Below are 14,999 nucleotides of genomic sequence, written 5' to 3' on the forward strand. Positions count from 1 at the left end.
AGTGCAAGTAATAAGCATTTATAGCAGAGTCATAGTATAGAGTGTATGATATACCTGAAAAAATTGTTAAGATATTAATAATAAGGTAGAACATGTAATGAGACAGAGGTGTTATTTGTTCTGGAGGAGTAGACCTGTATACACCTGTTAAATATATAAAATTACTTTTATTTGGGATGTCTTTATTTTAAGCTTTTTTTTTTTTTTGCCCTTCACTTGGTAGTTTCATAGTAGTTAGACAAACTCAGTTACTTTTGCATGTCCTACAGGCATGTGGAATCTTCGGAGTCCTTCCTATAAAGCAGAGAAACCAAAGTATCCAGATTATTTTGTGACTTGCTACTCTACGCCCCAGCACTGCCTCCCTCCTCCCCCATACAGCTGTTCTATGTTATTATGGAAAAACTAAAGGAATGTATGCAAGATGTCATAAGTAGAACGTAGAGGTTTTTGTTCTCTAGCACATTTCCTCTTTCAGGATTTTGGCGTTGGGGAGGGGGGGAAATAGAACATTTGGTGTCTTGCCTCTATTCCCCTTTTCATGACACTGTACCTAAAGACTTAAGACTTCAGTTGTTGTTGTCACCAGGGTTATTGCTGGGGCTTGGTTCTGGCACTGTAAACACACTGCTCCCAGCAGCCATTTTTTCCCCCTATTTTATTTGATTTGACAGAGGGAAATTGAGAAGGGAGGGGGAGCCAAAGAGGGAGAGAAAAAAATAGACACTTGCAGATCTTCTTCACTGTTCGTGAAGTGTTCCCCCTGCAGTGGGGAGTGAGAAGACTTCCTTTACAATTGGCACATCTTCTCTTTGTTCATCTTCAATTGAGTACAAGTCCATTGACAAGTCAAGTTAACTAAACCCCATTTTTTCTTTTTAATTGCTTTTTATTGGTGATTTAATATTGATTTACAAAATTATAAGACAATAGAGGTATAATTCCACATTGTTCCTGACACCAGAGTTCTGTGTCCCTATTCACTTCATGGGAAACTTCAGTAGTTCCCCCAAGGTCACAGATATGGGTTAACTATTATTTCTATAATGATATATAAATATATGCCTATTTTTTCCTATGGTTCTACCTTCTCTTCCTTCCTTTTACTTATTGATTGAATAATGATTGATGAAGGCATCTGTATGATAAGAGGGGTATAATTCCACAGAATTCCCACCACCAGAGTTCTGCATCCCATCCTCTCTATTGGAAGCTTTCCTATTCTTTATCCCTCCGGGAGCATGTACCCAGCATCATTATGGGATACAGAAGGTGAAAAGTCTGATTTCTATAATTGCTTCTCTGCTAGACATGGTTGTTGGCAGGTAGATCCATACTCCCAGCCTGCCAAACCCCATTTTTAACATATTAGTGGACAGAATAACATAGTGTGTTCTTTTCAAAAATCATCTGAGGAAAATTCAGTTTTGGTAATGATCTTCTTTTCTTTGTACATCTACTGTCACAAATGTAAGCCAGAGGCTAACTGGAGTAAGACCACAGATTTAGAAATCCCAAAACAAAATCACATTTATATGTCTTAAATAATCATAGTTTCTGTTATGCTTTTTTAACTGTTTTGAATAACAGTTAAGTGGCAACTTCACATTATAAATTAATACATAATTGTGGCACTTTGTTAGTCTAGAATAATTTAAATATTTTAGATGACATTTTGCTACTTCAGAATTAGTTATCTGTTTTACAAGATACATAAGTATGTTGTACTTTGTTCCTTTGTTAAAATATAGTGTAATATTTAAGGCAAACTGTTTATTCTGTTATAATTAGTAACTATAGGTAATATCTTTTTATAATAATAACTATAATAATCATACTTGTGATATCAATGTTCATTTTATGGAGCACACATCACACATATACTGTTCTGAAATAGGTAGTGGCTCCTAAGAAAGCACGCTTAACAGAAGCTCAGAAGTCCCTAGCTGAGACAATGGAGCTTCTGAATAAGAAGAGAGGAGAACTGGCAGAAGTAGAACATCATTTGGAAAATTTACAAAGGGTATTTGCTGAGAAAACTGAGGAAAAGGTTCGTTTAGAAGACCAGGTGGAACTCTGTGCTAAGAAACTTGAGAGAGCTTCAAGATTAATTGGAGGACTAGGTGGAGAAAAATCCAGGTCAGACTTTTACTCATTTTATCAAAGTTTCAGAATACTGGCTTTCAGTATGATCACATATTGGGTGTTTATTATGATTACTGATTATAAAATAACTGCTTAAAAATGTGGGACACTTTATAAGGAATCTGGCCAGGCTTCTCCAAATAGGAATGTCAAAAGCAAAGATGCTATTTTCAATGTGCTTTCAAAGGGCTAAGAAAAAAGAGAGTGCATATGTTACCAGGAGCAAGGGCCTGGGTTCAAGACCCTGTTCCCCACTTACAACAGGGAAACTTCATGAGGGGTGAAGTAGAGTTGAAGGTGTCTGTATACCACTTCTCTTTTATCATATCTTTGTCTTGTCAAAAGAAGGAGGAGGGGGGAGGAGGAGAAACGGGAAGGGGAAGGAGAAGAGGTGGGGTGAGCGTGTTCTGCAGATACCTATCACAGGGAGATAAGAAATTGTATCCATGTGTCAGTAACTGTGCTGTGAACTATTCCCCCCCACCAGTAAAATTGTCAAAAAAGATAAATAAGGCAAGTTATAACAGTTGTTCTATCTAAATGGTTCCCTCTTTTCTTTCTCCCTTCCTTGCTCACTTACATTCTTTATTCCTTCCTTTCTATTTTCCTCCTCTTCCTCTACCTCTTTAATCTGAAGGGTCAAGTCCAACAAGAATTGTCCAATATCCTAATAATTAAAAAGTACATTGTTATTCATAGAACATAAATATGTGATCCAGTATGTTAGAACTAAAAGAAAACAAATCTCATTTTAGAGAAGCAAAATGCTCAACATTTCATAGCTTTTTTGCTAGAAAATTTGGACTAGAACCCTCTGTACTTTCAATTACTTCTATTGTTCTCTATTCTCTCATAGATGGTCTCAAGCTGCTAATAACCTTCAAACTGTATATGAAAATTTGACTGGTGATGTCTTAGTGTCAGCAGGAGTAATAGCCTACCTTGGAGCTTTCACTTCTGGCTTTCGGCAAACATGTACAGAAAATTGGAGCTTGTTATGTAAGGTAAATGATTTTATGTTTCACCAATTTCTTTTAACCTCCAGTGAAAATGTTTAATGAGAATAAGGAGTAATAAAGGAAGAAACAACTGAACACGTGGTGTCCTTATCCTTCTTTGCTTCTAGTTTGATAAGTGAAATATTTCCATAGGCCTACACTTAATAATTATTTTCTATTCCTTGGAATTATTAAATTAAGACTAATAAAAATGATATACCTGGTTTTTTGTTTGTTTTTGCCGCCAGGGTTATCGCTGGGCCTGCACAGTGAATCCACTCCTCTTGGTGGCCATTTCTTCCTTATTTTTTTTTCTTTTCTTTCTGCTATATTTGATAGAACAGAGAGAAGCTGAGAAGAGAGGGGGAGATATGAGAGAGAGAAGAAAATAGCCACCTGAAGTATTGCTTTACCATTTATGAAGTGTTCCCCTCTTCAGGTGGGAAGCAAGAGATAGAACCCGGGTCCTTGCACATGGTAATGTGCACACTCAACCCATATATATCGTTTTGAAATATGCTAATGAATAAGGTGAAAGAAATAACAGATTTTCATTTATTTCTTACAGGAGAAAAAAATTCCATGTTCAGAGGAGTTTGCATTGAGCAAGACCCTGGGTGATCCAGTAAAAATTCGAGCTTGGAATATTGCTGGATTACCAACAGACACTTTTTCCATAGATAATGGAGTGATTGTTCATAACTCCAGGCGTTGGTAAGAAGCATAATGTGTTTCCAGAGAAGTAATTGGGGTCCTGGTGCCTGATGATGAAAAAAGGCCTGTGTTGTGGGGTGAGAGTGTTCTGAAGAAACCTATCGTGGGGAGATGAGAAAATGTACCTATGTGTCAACAATTGTACTGCAAACTATTAACCCTCCCAGCAAAACAATTTTTTAAAAAAATACCTTCAAATTTAGAGAAATGTTGAAAGAATTTTATGGTAGATATTCATGTAGCGACCATCTCTTATATTCTGTAATTAACATTTTATTATTCTTGCTGCTTTATAATAGGTTTATTCATTTCTTTTTAAAAATTTTATTATTATTTTAAAAAATATTTTATTTATTCCCTTTTGTTGCCCTTGTTGTTTTTTATTGTTGTAGTTATTATTGTTGTTGTCGTTGTTGGATAGGACAGAGAAAAATGGAGAGGGGGGAAGACAGAGAGAAGGAGAGAAAGATAGACACCTGCAGACCTGCTTCACCGCCTGTGAAGTGACTCCCCTGCAGGTGGGGAGCCAGGGTTCGAACCGGGATCCTTATGCCGGTCCTTGTGCTTTGCGCCACTTGTGCTTAACCCGCTGCGCTACAGCCTGACTCCCAGGTTTATTCATTTCTTTGTCCATGTATCAGTGCATTCTTTTTTTCTGCATTTTAAAATAAGACATGGATATACTTTCCCCAAATATTAAAGTATGCATATAATTAAAGTTCTTTCCTTGAATTTTTCCTTTTGAGATATATTTTACATTCAATTAAATATAAAAATTTACATAAGCATTTAATATATTCTAGCAAAAGGATATCCCTGTGCAACCCAGACTTCTATCAGATATAGACATGATTAATACTTCAAGAAGTTCCTTTATATCCTGTTTCAGTAAAACCTCACCCTCACCTTACCCAAGGAAATTATAATTTTTATCTTAATAACCACTGTTTAATTCTTGCCTATTATAGAACTTCATGTAAATGGTGTTGTTGGCAGTCTGGGAAGTGATGTAGTGGATAAAGTGTTAAACTATCAAACAATAAATCTAGAGTTCAATCCCTGGCAGGACATGTATCAGAGTGATGTCTGGTTTACTTCCTCACTTCCCATCTCTAATAAATAAATTAAAATAAAAAATAATAAATGAGTTTCCAGGTCTTGGTGCATGATTGTAGAGGGGCACCTAGGCTGGGGTGATGATGTTTTGCAGGCACCTAACACAGTGAGATGAGAGCTTTCACCATGTGTCAACAGCTGTACTTTTTATAAACCATTAATCCCCACAATAAAAAGGGGAAATTTTGCAACATTTATTTATTTCTCTCATGAATTCTCTTATTATACTCTAGGCCTTTAATGATTGACCCCCAGGGCCAAGCCAATAAATGGATCAAAAACTCTGAGAGAGAAAATCAACTTAGTGTTATTAAATTATCAGATTCAGATTACATGAGAACATTGGAAAATTGTATTCAGTTTGGAACTCCAATTCTATTAGAAAATGTTGGTGAAGAACTGGATCCATCTTTGGAGCCTTTACTACTTAGACAAACTTTCAAACAAGGTAGGAGTCATTGTCAATTGGAAAAAGTGTACAGTTTTTGGGATTATCTTTAAGTCATATTTTTGAGAAAAAAAAAACCTCTATGCAAATTTAATAGTAGTATCAATAACTTGGGGGTGGGTGGTGGTGCATCTAGTTGAGGGAACATGAACTTAGCTTCAAGCTCCTAGCCCCCAACTGCAGAGGAGAAGCCATTAAGTGGTGCCATAGGTCAGTCTCTCTCTCTCTGCCTCCCAAGGTTAGTAATGGGGCTCGGTGCCAGCACTAAGAATCCACTGCTTCTGGTGACCATTTTTTCTGTTTTATTGGATAGGATAGAGAGAAACTGAGAGAGGAGGGGAAGATAAGAGAGGGGGAGAGAAAGACACTTGCAGACCTGCTTCACCACTTACAAAGCTACAGGTGGGGAGCTGGGGGCTCAAACCTAGAACATTATGTGGGTCTTTGTGCTTCATACTACTATGTGCACTTAACCTAATGAGCCACAGCCCAACCACCTCTCTCTCTTTCAATTTCTCTATCAACAAAAAGATGGGGGCAGGGAAGAACAAAATGGTCTCCTAAAGCAGTGTATTTGTAACATAAGCACCAAGTCCTCGTGGCAAAACTTAATAAAATTAATTTAATGATTGAAAAAGTATAGATGAAGGGGGTCATGCGGTGGGTCAATAGGTTAAGTGCACATAGTACAATGCACAAGGACCCCTGCAAGGATCCTGGTTCAAGCCCCTGGCTCCCCTTCTGAGGGGGTCCTTCATAAGCCTTGAAGCAGGTCTGCAGGTGTCTATCTTTTGCTCCCCATCTCCATCTTCCTCTCCCCTCTCAATTTCCCTCTTTTCTATCCAATAAAATGGAAAATTATTTTTTAAAAAGAATAGATTAAGTAAGCTAAAAAGGAACTTTGATTTAGAAAAAAAAGTCTCATATTACCTCAGAATGAATCTTGAAATATAATTGCTTACTTTGTATTTGTGACTTTTGTCACACTCATAGTCTTTTAAAATTACTTCACATACTTTATAATTTAGGAAAGGCCTTTTACATAGGAAGAGATATGCTATTATTTTGATTTACTTAACATGCATTTGTTTTCTGAAATATAGGTGGCATTGATTGCATCAGACTTGGTGAAGTCATTATTGAATATTCCTTTGACTTCAAGTTTTATATCACCACTAAACTCAGAAATCCACACTATATGCCAGAGCTGGCTACAAAGGTGTCTTTGTTAAATTTCATGATAACTCCAGAAGGACTTGAAGACCAGTTGCTAGGTATTGTTGTTGCAAAGGAGAGGTATGTATTTTTTAGATGCACCTAGATTGTCAACAGAAGAATATTTGTTGGTCATTAGTTGATTATTTGGAAACCTTGTCAAAATTTGCATTTTCTAATATGAGCTAGTTGATTATATAACCTTTAAACACAACCATTCTAAATAATAAGTTACAATTGAACCCAGTATAGTATAAACTATACTGGGTTCTTTTTTTTAAAGATTTTATTTATTTAATTAATGAGAAAGATACGAGGAGAGAGAGAAAGAACCAGACATCACTCTGGTACATGTGCTTTCAGGGATTGAATTCAGGACCTCATGCTTGAGAGTCGATGCCTTATCCACTGCGTTACCTCCTGGACCACTATATTGGGCTCTTAATGTTGGTAGTATGATTCAGGTGACATGCCAGAACTTCTAACATATATATATATTTGAATAAAATTGTCATCTCTAACAATAAGTTCTATGGACAAAAGTAGAACTGTGCTTAATGATTTTGATATGGATTTTTAGTGAAATAAAAAATTTTTTTTGTTTATTGCTATTGAACCAACGCCTAGGATTGAAACTGGGGACAGGGATCCTCAGGCAGGAAAGCCTTTTGCACAGCCATTATGTTATCTCTCCAGCCCTTAAGAAAACACTCAAAAAAGGTTGGACAGCGGTACACCTGGTTGAGCAAACACATTACCATTAGCAAGGAACCTGGCAAAAGCCCCCAGTCCCCACCAGCAGAGGGGTAACTTTTGCATTCAATCAGCTGTGCTACCACCCTCCACCTGCAGAGGGGACACTTCATAAGTGGTGATGCAGGTCTGCAGATCTTTCTCTTTCTCACCCTTTTTCTGGGGGGCATTTGAAAGCCCAATTTGATTATGCTTTTAAATACCATTGAAGAGAATAGGCATTCTGATCAAATACATTTGTATATCATGAAACTTTTTCATTAGTTAAAAGTGAAATATACATATCTGTTAAGAAGCACTAATCACCACCACCACCCCTGCCCTGAAAATATATTTTACTTCTCACATTTGGGCCTATTGCACATATTTCTTTATTATTATTTATTTATAAGATGGAAATATTGAAAAGACCATAAGATAAGAGGGGTACAATTCCACACAATTTTCCCTACCAAAGTTCCATATCCCATCCCCTTCCTTGGAAGCTTTCCTATTCTTTATCCCTCTAGGAGTATGGACTCAGGATCATAGGGGGTACAGAAGGTGAAAGGTCTGGCTTCTGTAATCGCTTCCTCGCTGAACATGGGTGTTGGTAGGTCGATCCATACTCCCAACCTGTCTCTCTCCCTTGTGAGGCAGTTTCTTACACTTTCTGTCTCCTCTTCTCTCTCAGTGTCTTTCCATCTCTATCCTAAATAAATAAATAAATAAAGGAGATTTACTTCTTTTTTTTTTTTTTTTGCTTCCAGGGTATTGATGGGGCTCAGTGCCTGCACTACGAATCCACTGCTCCCAGAGGCCATTTTTTCCCATTTTGTTGCCCTTGTTGTTTATCATCGTTCTTGTTATTGTTGTTGTTATTGATGTCTTAGTTGTTGGACAGGACAGAGAGAAATGGAGAGAGGAGGGGAAGACAGAGAGGGAGAAAGAAAGATTAACACCTGCAGACCTGCTTTACCACCTGTGAAGCGACCCCCTGCAGGTGGGGAGCCGGGGGCTCAAAGTGGGCTCCTTACACCGGTCCTTGCACTTAAAGGAGATATTTTTTAAAAGAAATGTTATCTTCATTAGAGAAACATGCTTGACTATATTTAAAGACACACTTAGAATAGCAATGAAGATGCACTATACAAAACTATATATGTACAAAATGTATAACATATTGTTTAAAAAAATAAACGGTTTAATAAAGTAAATGGTGTCCACATATTTACAAGAAAAAAGAAAATTAGCATGTTAACAGTGAATCTTCCTGGAGGTGGTAAAAATATGAGTAATTGTTATTTTTTTGTCCATATCTTTTCTGTTTTACTGTTATCAGAATGTATCATTTTATAAATGTGAAAAGTTGTGATAGATACTTGGAAGGGTTACTAGTAAAAAAATTTCTTTCTGAAGGAAATCTATTTCATTTGAACATTAATGTAACATTATCATGTAGCCTATATTAAGTCAAAAGTGAAGATATGTAACTATAAGGTACTTTTTAATTTCTTTTTTATTTCTTTATGGGGAATTAATGTTTTACATTTGACAGTAAATACAATAGTTTGTAAATGCATAACATTTTTCAGTTTTCCATATAACAGTACAACCCCCACTAGGTTCTATGAGGTACTTTTATTACTTATAATGTTTAGTATCACTTATGTAGCTATCAAGACAGACTCATGGCATTGAATCTTCTTTGACTTGGGAGTTTATATTACTTTGATGTTCCATATCATCTTTTTTTTTTTACTGTAAGTGACAATTTTGCCTTCTATTTGAAGAGCCAGTTGTATGATGAGTTATCCTTTCTATTCCTGCTGTTGAAGATGAGATAATGTGAGACTGAATATAACAAAGTCAACAATTAGATAAAAATGTTTGTACTCAGAATTTTTTTATCAGTTGTTATCCTCACAATCAGCTAAACCATATGAATAAACTTACTATGGTACATGACATTACCATATATAATATATATGTATGTATATATATATGTACATATTTAATGCTTTTGTGTGGGAACTTGAATTTCTTTTTTCCCCCTTTTATTAGTGATTTAATAATGATTGATGAGATTGTGGGATAAGAGGGGTACAATTCCATACAATTCCCACCACCAGAGTTTCACATGCCACCCTGCCATTGGAAGGGGCCCTGCATAACAGTCCTTTGGGAGTATGGACCAAAGATCTTTATGGTCTTTTATTTTTTTTCTTTCTATTTAGACCAGAATTAGAAGAGGAACGAAATGCTCTTATTCTTCAGTCTGCTGCTAATAAGAAACAGCTAAAAGACATAGAGAAAAAAATATTGGAAACTTTATCATCTTCAGAAGGGAACATTTTAGAAGATGAAAGTGCAATTAAAGTCTTAGACTCTGCTAAAATTATGTCCAATGAGATAACAAAGAAACAGCAGGTGAAAAAGAATCCTGAAAAGCCTTTCAGTTATTAAGAGTTTAATTTATTCCAAGTTCATAAAGAAAGGGCTGTACTAGGTTTACTGGAAAAAAGTATTCAACAACTATGAAAACAGAGAAACTAAATTTTTATATTTAAAATGTTTTTCTTTCACTTTATTGGGGATTAATGGTTTACAATACTGTTGCTGACACATGGGTAAAGTTTTTCATTTCACCATGACAGGTGTCTGCAAAACACTCTCATGCACAGCTTAGGTCCTATCTTATCAGTCATGTACCAGGAACTCAAAGTTCCCTTCCCTTCCCAGCCTTCTCTCTGCCCGCCTCCCCCAGAGTCATTTGCTTTGGTGCAATACCCCAAACCAGTTTAGTTTTTACTTTGTGCTTCTTCTTCCTGTTCTTGTTTCTTATGTTAACTATGAGTGAGACCATCTCATATTCATCCTTTCCTTCTTGGCTAATCTCACTTAACATAATTCCTTCAAAATCCATTCAAGATGAAGTGAAGAAAGTGACTTCAGCCTCACACCTGTGGGCATCTTATTTTTGACAGAGGAGTCCAAATTATTAAATGGAGAAAGTAGAGTCTCTACAGCAAGTGGAGTTGAGGAAATTGGGTTGAAACATGCAGAAGAATGAAACTGAACCACAACATTTCACCACACACAAAAGTAAACTCCAAATAGATCAAGGACTTGGATGTTAGACCAGAAATTATCAAATATGGGGAGTTGGGCGGTAGCGAAGTGGGTTAAACGCAGGTGTGCAAAGCGCAAGGACTGGCATAAGGATCCCGGTTCAATCCCCTGGCTCCCCACCTGCAGGGGAGTCACTTCACAAGTGGTGAAGCAGGTCTGCAGGTGTCTATCTTTCTCTCCCCCTCTCTATCTTCCCCTTCTCTCTCCATTTCTGTCCTATCCAACAACAATAGTAACTACAACAATAAAAAGAAACAAGGGCAACAAAAGGGAATAAACAAATAAAAATAAATTATCAAATACTTAGAGGAAAATATTGGCATAACTCTTTTCCATCTAAATTTTATAGTCATCTTCAATTATATAAATCCAATTGCAAAGAAGACTGAAATAATAAACCAATGGGACCACATCAATTTAAAAGTTTCTGCACAGCAAAGGAAACCACCACCCAAACAGACTCTTTACAGCCATACATCAGACAAAAGGCTAATAACAAAAATATACAAAAAGCTCACCAAACTCAGCAACAATGACAACAACAAAAAAACAAATGACTGCCCAGTCCAAAAGTGGGAAGAGAATATATATTATTTAATTTCTTTATTGAGGAATTAATGTTTTACATCCGACAGTAAATACAATAGTTTGTACATGCATAACGTTTCTCAGTTTTCCATATAACAATACAACCCCCACTCTGTCATCCTTCTTGGACCTGTATTCTCTCCCTCCCCCCCCCCCACCTCAGAGTCTTTTACTTTGGTGCAATATGCCATGAAAAGAATATTCTTTAGGCCAACAACATATGAAAAAAATGTTCCAAGCCAGAGAAATACAAATAAAGAGCTATATGAGCTCTATAATGAGCTATATCTTCTCCCCTGTGAGAACGCCATAAATCAGAAATAACAACAACAACAAATTCTAGAGAGGCTATGGGGACAAAGAAACCCTTCTGCATTGCTGGTGAGAATGTAAATTGATCCAACCCCTGCGGAGAGCAGTCTGGAGAACTCTCAGAAGGCTAGAAATGGACCTACCCTGTGACTCTGCAATTCCTCTCTGAGGATATATCCTAAGGAACCAAACATACCCAACCAAAAAAGATCTGTGTGTATCTATGTTCGTAGCAGCACAATTTGTTATAGCCAAAAGCTGGAAGCAACTCAGGTGTCTAACAATAGATGAATGACTGAGTAATTTGTGGCATATATACCCAGTGGAATAATACTTAGCTATTAACAATAATGAATTCACTTCATTCACCTCATCTTGGATGCAATTTGAAGGAATCATTTTAAAGAGATAAGCCAGAAATAGAAGGATGAATATGGGATGATCCTACTGATAGACATAAGTTGAGAAATAAGAACTTGGAAGGGGGCATTGGGTGGAGGCACACCTGTTAAGCACACATAATATGAAATGCAAGGATCCCTATGAGGCCCCAGTTCCCCACCAGCAGGGGGTCACTTCATAAGTGGTAAAGCAGTTCTGCAAATGTCTCTGTCTTTTTCCCTTTCTGTTTCCCCCTTCCCTCACAGTTTCTCTCTGTCCTATCCAATAAAAAAGAAAAATGAAAAATGGCCACCAGGAGCAGTGAATTCATAGTGCTGGCAACAAGCCCCAGCAATAATCCTGGAGGCAAATGATCAAAAGAATAACAAAAACAACAGCATCATAAAAGGGAAACACAAGGCAGAACTTGGACTGGTTTTGGTATATTGCACCAAAATAACACTGGGGATGGGGTCTTTCAGGTCCTGGTGCATGATGGTGAAGGAGGAGTTAGGTGGGGGGTTAAAATGTCTGGCAGAAAACTGAGGAATTTTATACATGTACCAACAACTGTATTTACTGTTTACTGGAAACTTTTAATCCCCCCAATAATTTTAAATTACTTCATTATTTTTTATTTATTCATTATTTATTCCCTTTTGTTGCCCCTGTTGGTTTATTGTTGTAGTTATTATTGTCATTATTGTTGGGTAAGACAGAGTGAAATGGAGAGAGGAGGGGAAGACAGAGGGGGAGAGAAAGACACCTGTAGAACTGCTTCACCGCTTGTGAAGAAACTCCCCTTCGGTGGGGAGCTGGGGCTCCAACAGGGGTCCTTACACAGGCCCTTGCGCTTTGCACCATGTGTGCTTAACCCGCTGTGCTACCGCCCGACTCCCAACTTCATTATTCTTAATAATTGAGTAGTATTCCACTGTGTATGTATACCACAACTTTCTTAGTCACTCATCTGTTGTTGCATACCTAGGCTGCTTCCAAGTTTGAACTATTATAAGTTGTACTGCTATGAACATAAGCACTCACAGATCTCTTTGGATGAATGTGTCTGGAGAGGAATTGCTGGGTCAAAGGGCGGCCCATTTCTCTAGACTGCTCTCCACAGGGCTTGAACCAATTTACATTCCCACCAGTGGTATAGAAGGGAGAACATAGAAACTAACTTTGAATTCAAGAGAATATCTCTTAATGTTTAATTATTTAAAACTTAATCTGATCTAGTTGATAGCATTTATATAAAAAGGAAATCACAGTCCACAGACTTTCTGGATCCAAACTTAAATAAAGAAATAAAATAAAATAAATAAAAAGGAAATTCTGATGAAAGCTTTACAGGTTTTTTCTGATGATAACTAATATAGTATACTGCTTATAGTGTCTTTTTTTAAATTATAAAACTTCATTGAGGAAATGCTGATTTACAACTTATTGTGACAAAGGCACATTTTTACATTTCTTTAAGATCATTGTCAATATATTTGTAAATTATTGCATAGTTAAGTTTATTTATGTTTTATTTGACTCAAGCTAATAATTACATTTGAGAATTTGACATTATTGCACCTCCCTCCCAGGGCTGTTTGGTTCTCATCCTGGACCTCCCAATGCTCTACCAATTTCCTTCCTAAAACTTTGTATATATTCCTTCATATATGTATTTATCCATGTAGAAAACAACTTTGCTTTCAGTACCACTTGACTTCAGTTCCTGAAGTTCTAAAAGTTCTGGTTCTTGGAAGGATAGAGGCATTGATTAATTTCCCTTGAGTTTGGTTATATCCTTAGTATTCAGTTGAATCAGCTGTAAACCAGATCATTTAATGTAAACACAATTTAGACATGCAGAGTTTGTGGATTGCATATCCAAACAAAAGAGTTGATTGTTTACACTTTTCTAATAACAAAAAAACAAACAAAACTTATAGAACATTAGCCTATCAGATTGAGTTGTCAGTTGAAGAACAATTATCTTGGATTTTTTTTCCTTTTTTTTTGAAGCTTTTTTATATAAAAAAACTCTATTCATTTATTTTATTTGCTAGAACAGAGGGAAATTGAGAGGGTGAGATAGAGAGAGGGGGAAAGACAGACACCTGCAGCCCTGCTTCACCACTTGTGAAGTTTCCCCCTGCAAGTGGGGACCAGGGGCTGAAACATGGGTCCTTGTGCATTGTAACGTGCACTCAACCAGGTGTGCCACTGCCCGGCCCTGAGAAAAATTTTCTTTAGGTGTTGAATATCTACAACCCCATGAGTATAAAAGTTAGACATATGATAACTGGTTGGTAACTATTTATTTTCCTCCAAGGTTTTGCTAGGTCTTCTCTGGAGCTTCATGCCCGCACAATTTCACCACTTTAGGGGACCTTCCCCCCTTTTTTTCCAGTAGAGGGATAGGAAGGGAGAAAGAGATGGTGGGGAGAGACAGACAGAAAAGACAGCATAACCCTTCACTACTTATGGCATTTCCCCTTTTCTTATGTTTCCATATGTTACCTCAAACCCAGGTAGCTTCTCACACATGGGCAACTGTGAGCTTTACTGAAAGAGCTAATCTCCTGACCCAAAAGGTTATCTTAGTGTATAAAAAACCACCAAGTGATTTTATTTAAATGTTTTTTTCAACAAATGTTTTTCTTTGATTTTTCTTCTCTCTCCCTTCCTTGTTAGTCCTTTCCTTCATTTCTTTTTCATTTTAGCTTTTAGCATAATGAAGCCTTTTCTTGTAACCTATAATATGTCTTTATGATTTTGTCATTAAGATAAGAGATACATTTTAATATAAACTTTATTGTGTGAAAAACACATTATCAGGAAGCCAGGCAGTGGTGTACCTGGTTGAGCACACTTGTTATATAGTGCACAAGGACTTGAGTTCCAGCCCCCAGTCACCCCCTGTATGGGGAAAGCTTCACGAGCAGTGAAGCAGAGTTTCAGGTGTCTGTTTCTCTCTACCTCTCTATTCCCCCCTTCCCTTTCAATTTCTGTCTCCATCCAGCAATATCTATATATATATATATATATATATTTAATTTTTAAAAAATTAAAAAATATATTTATTTATTTATTTATTTATTGGATAGAGATAGCCAGAATTCGAAAGGAAGGGGAGACAGAGAGGAAAAGAAACAGAGAGACACCAGCAGCACTACTTTACCACTTGTAAAGCTTTCCTCCTGCAGGTTGGGGCCAGGGGCTCA

The 14,999-nt window shown here is 36.9% G+C and overlaps 1 protein-coding gene across 1 annotated transcript in view; it reads left to right on the forward strand.

Annotated features, from left to right (window-relative positions):
* The window catches only part of DNAH12 (dynein axonemal heavy chain 12), a 273,128-nt gene that overhangs the window by 207,751 nt on the left and 50,378 nt on the right, over positions 1–14,999 (forward strand). The window contains exons 53-58 of the mRNA XM_060203068.1: positions 1,898–2,139; positions 3,002–3,149; positions 3,712–3,857; positions 5,207–5,421; positions 6,525–6,717; positions 9,606–9,798. Coding sequence (XP_060059051.1) covers positions 1,898–2,139; positions 3,002–3,149; positions 3,712–3,857; positions 5,207–5,421; positions 6,525–6,717; positions 9,606–9,798 — 1,137 coding nt within the window. The remainder of the gene's footprint in view (positions 1–1,897; positions 2,140–3,001; positions 3,150–3,711; positions 3,858–5,206; positions 5,422–6,524; positions 6,718–9,605; positions 9,799–14,999) is intronic.

This window comes from Erinaceus europaeus, chromosome 12 (genome assembly GCF_950295315.1).
Source record: "Erinaceus europaeus chromosome 12, mEriEur2.1, whole genome shotgun sequence".
NCBI lineage: Eukaryota > Metazoa > Chordata > Mammalia > Eulipotyphla > Erinaceidae > Erinaceus > Erinaceus europaeus.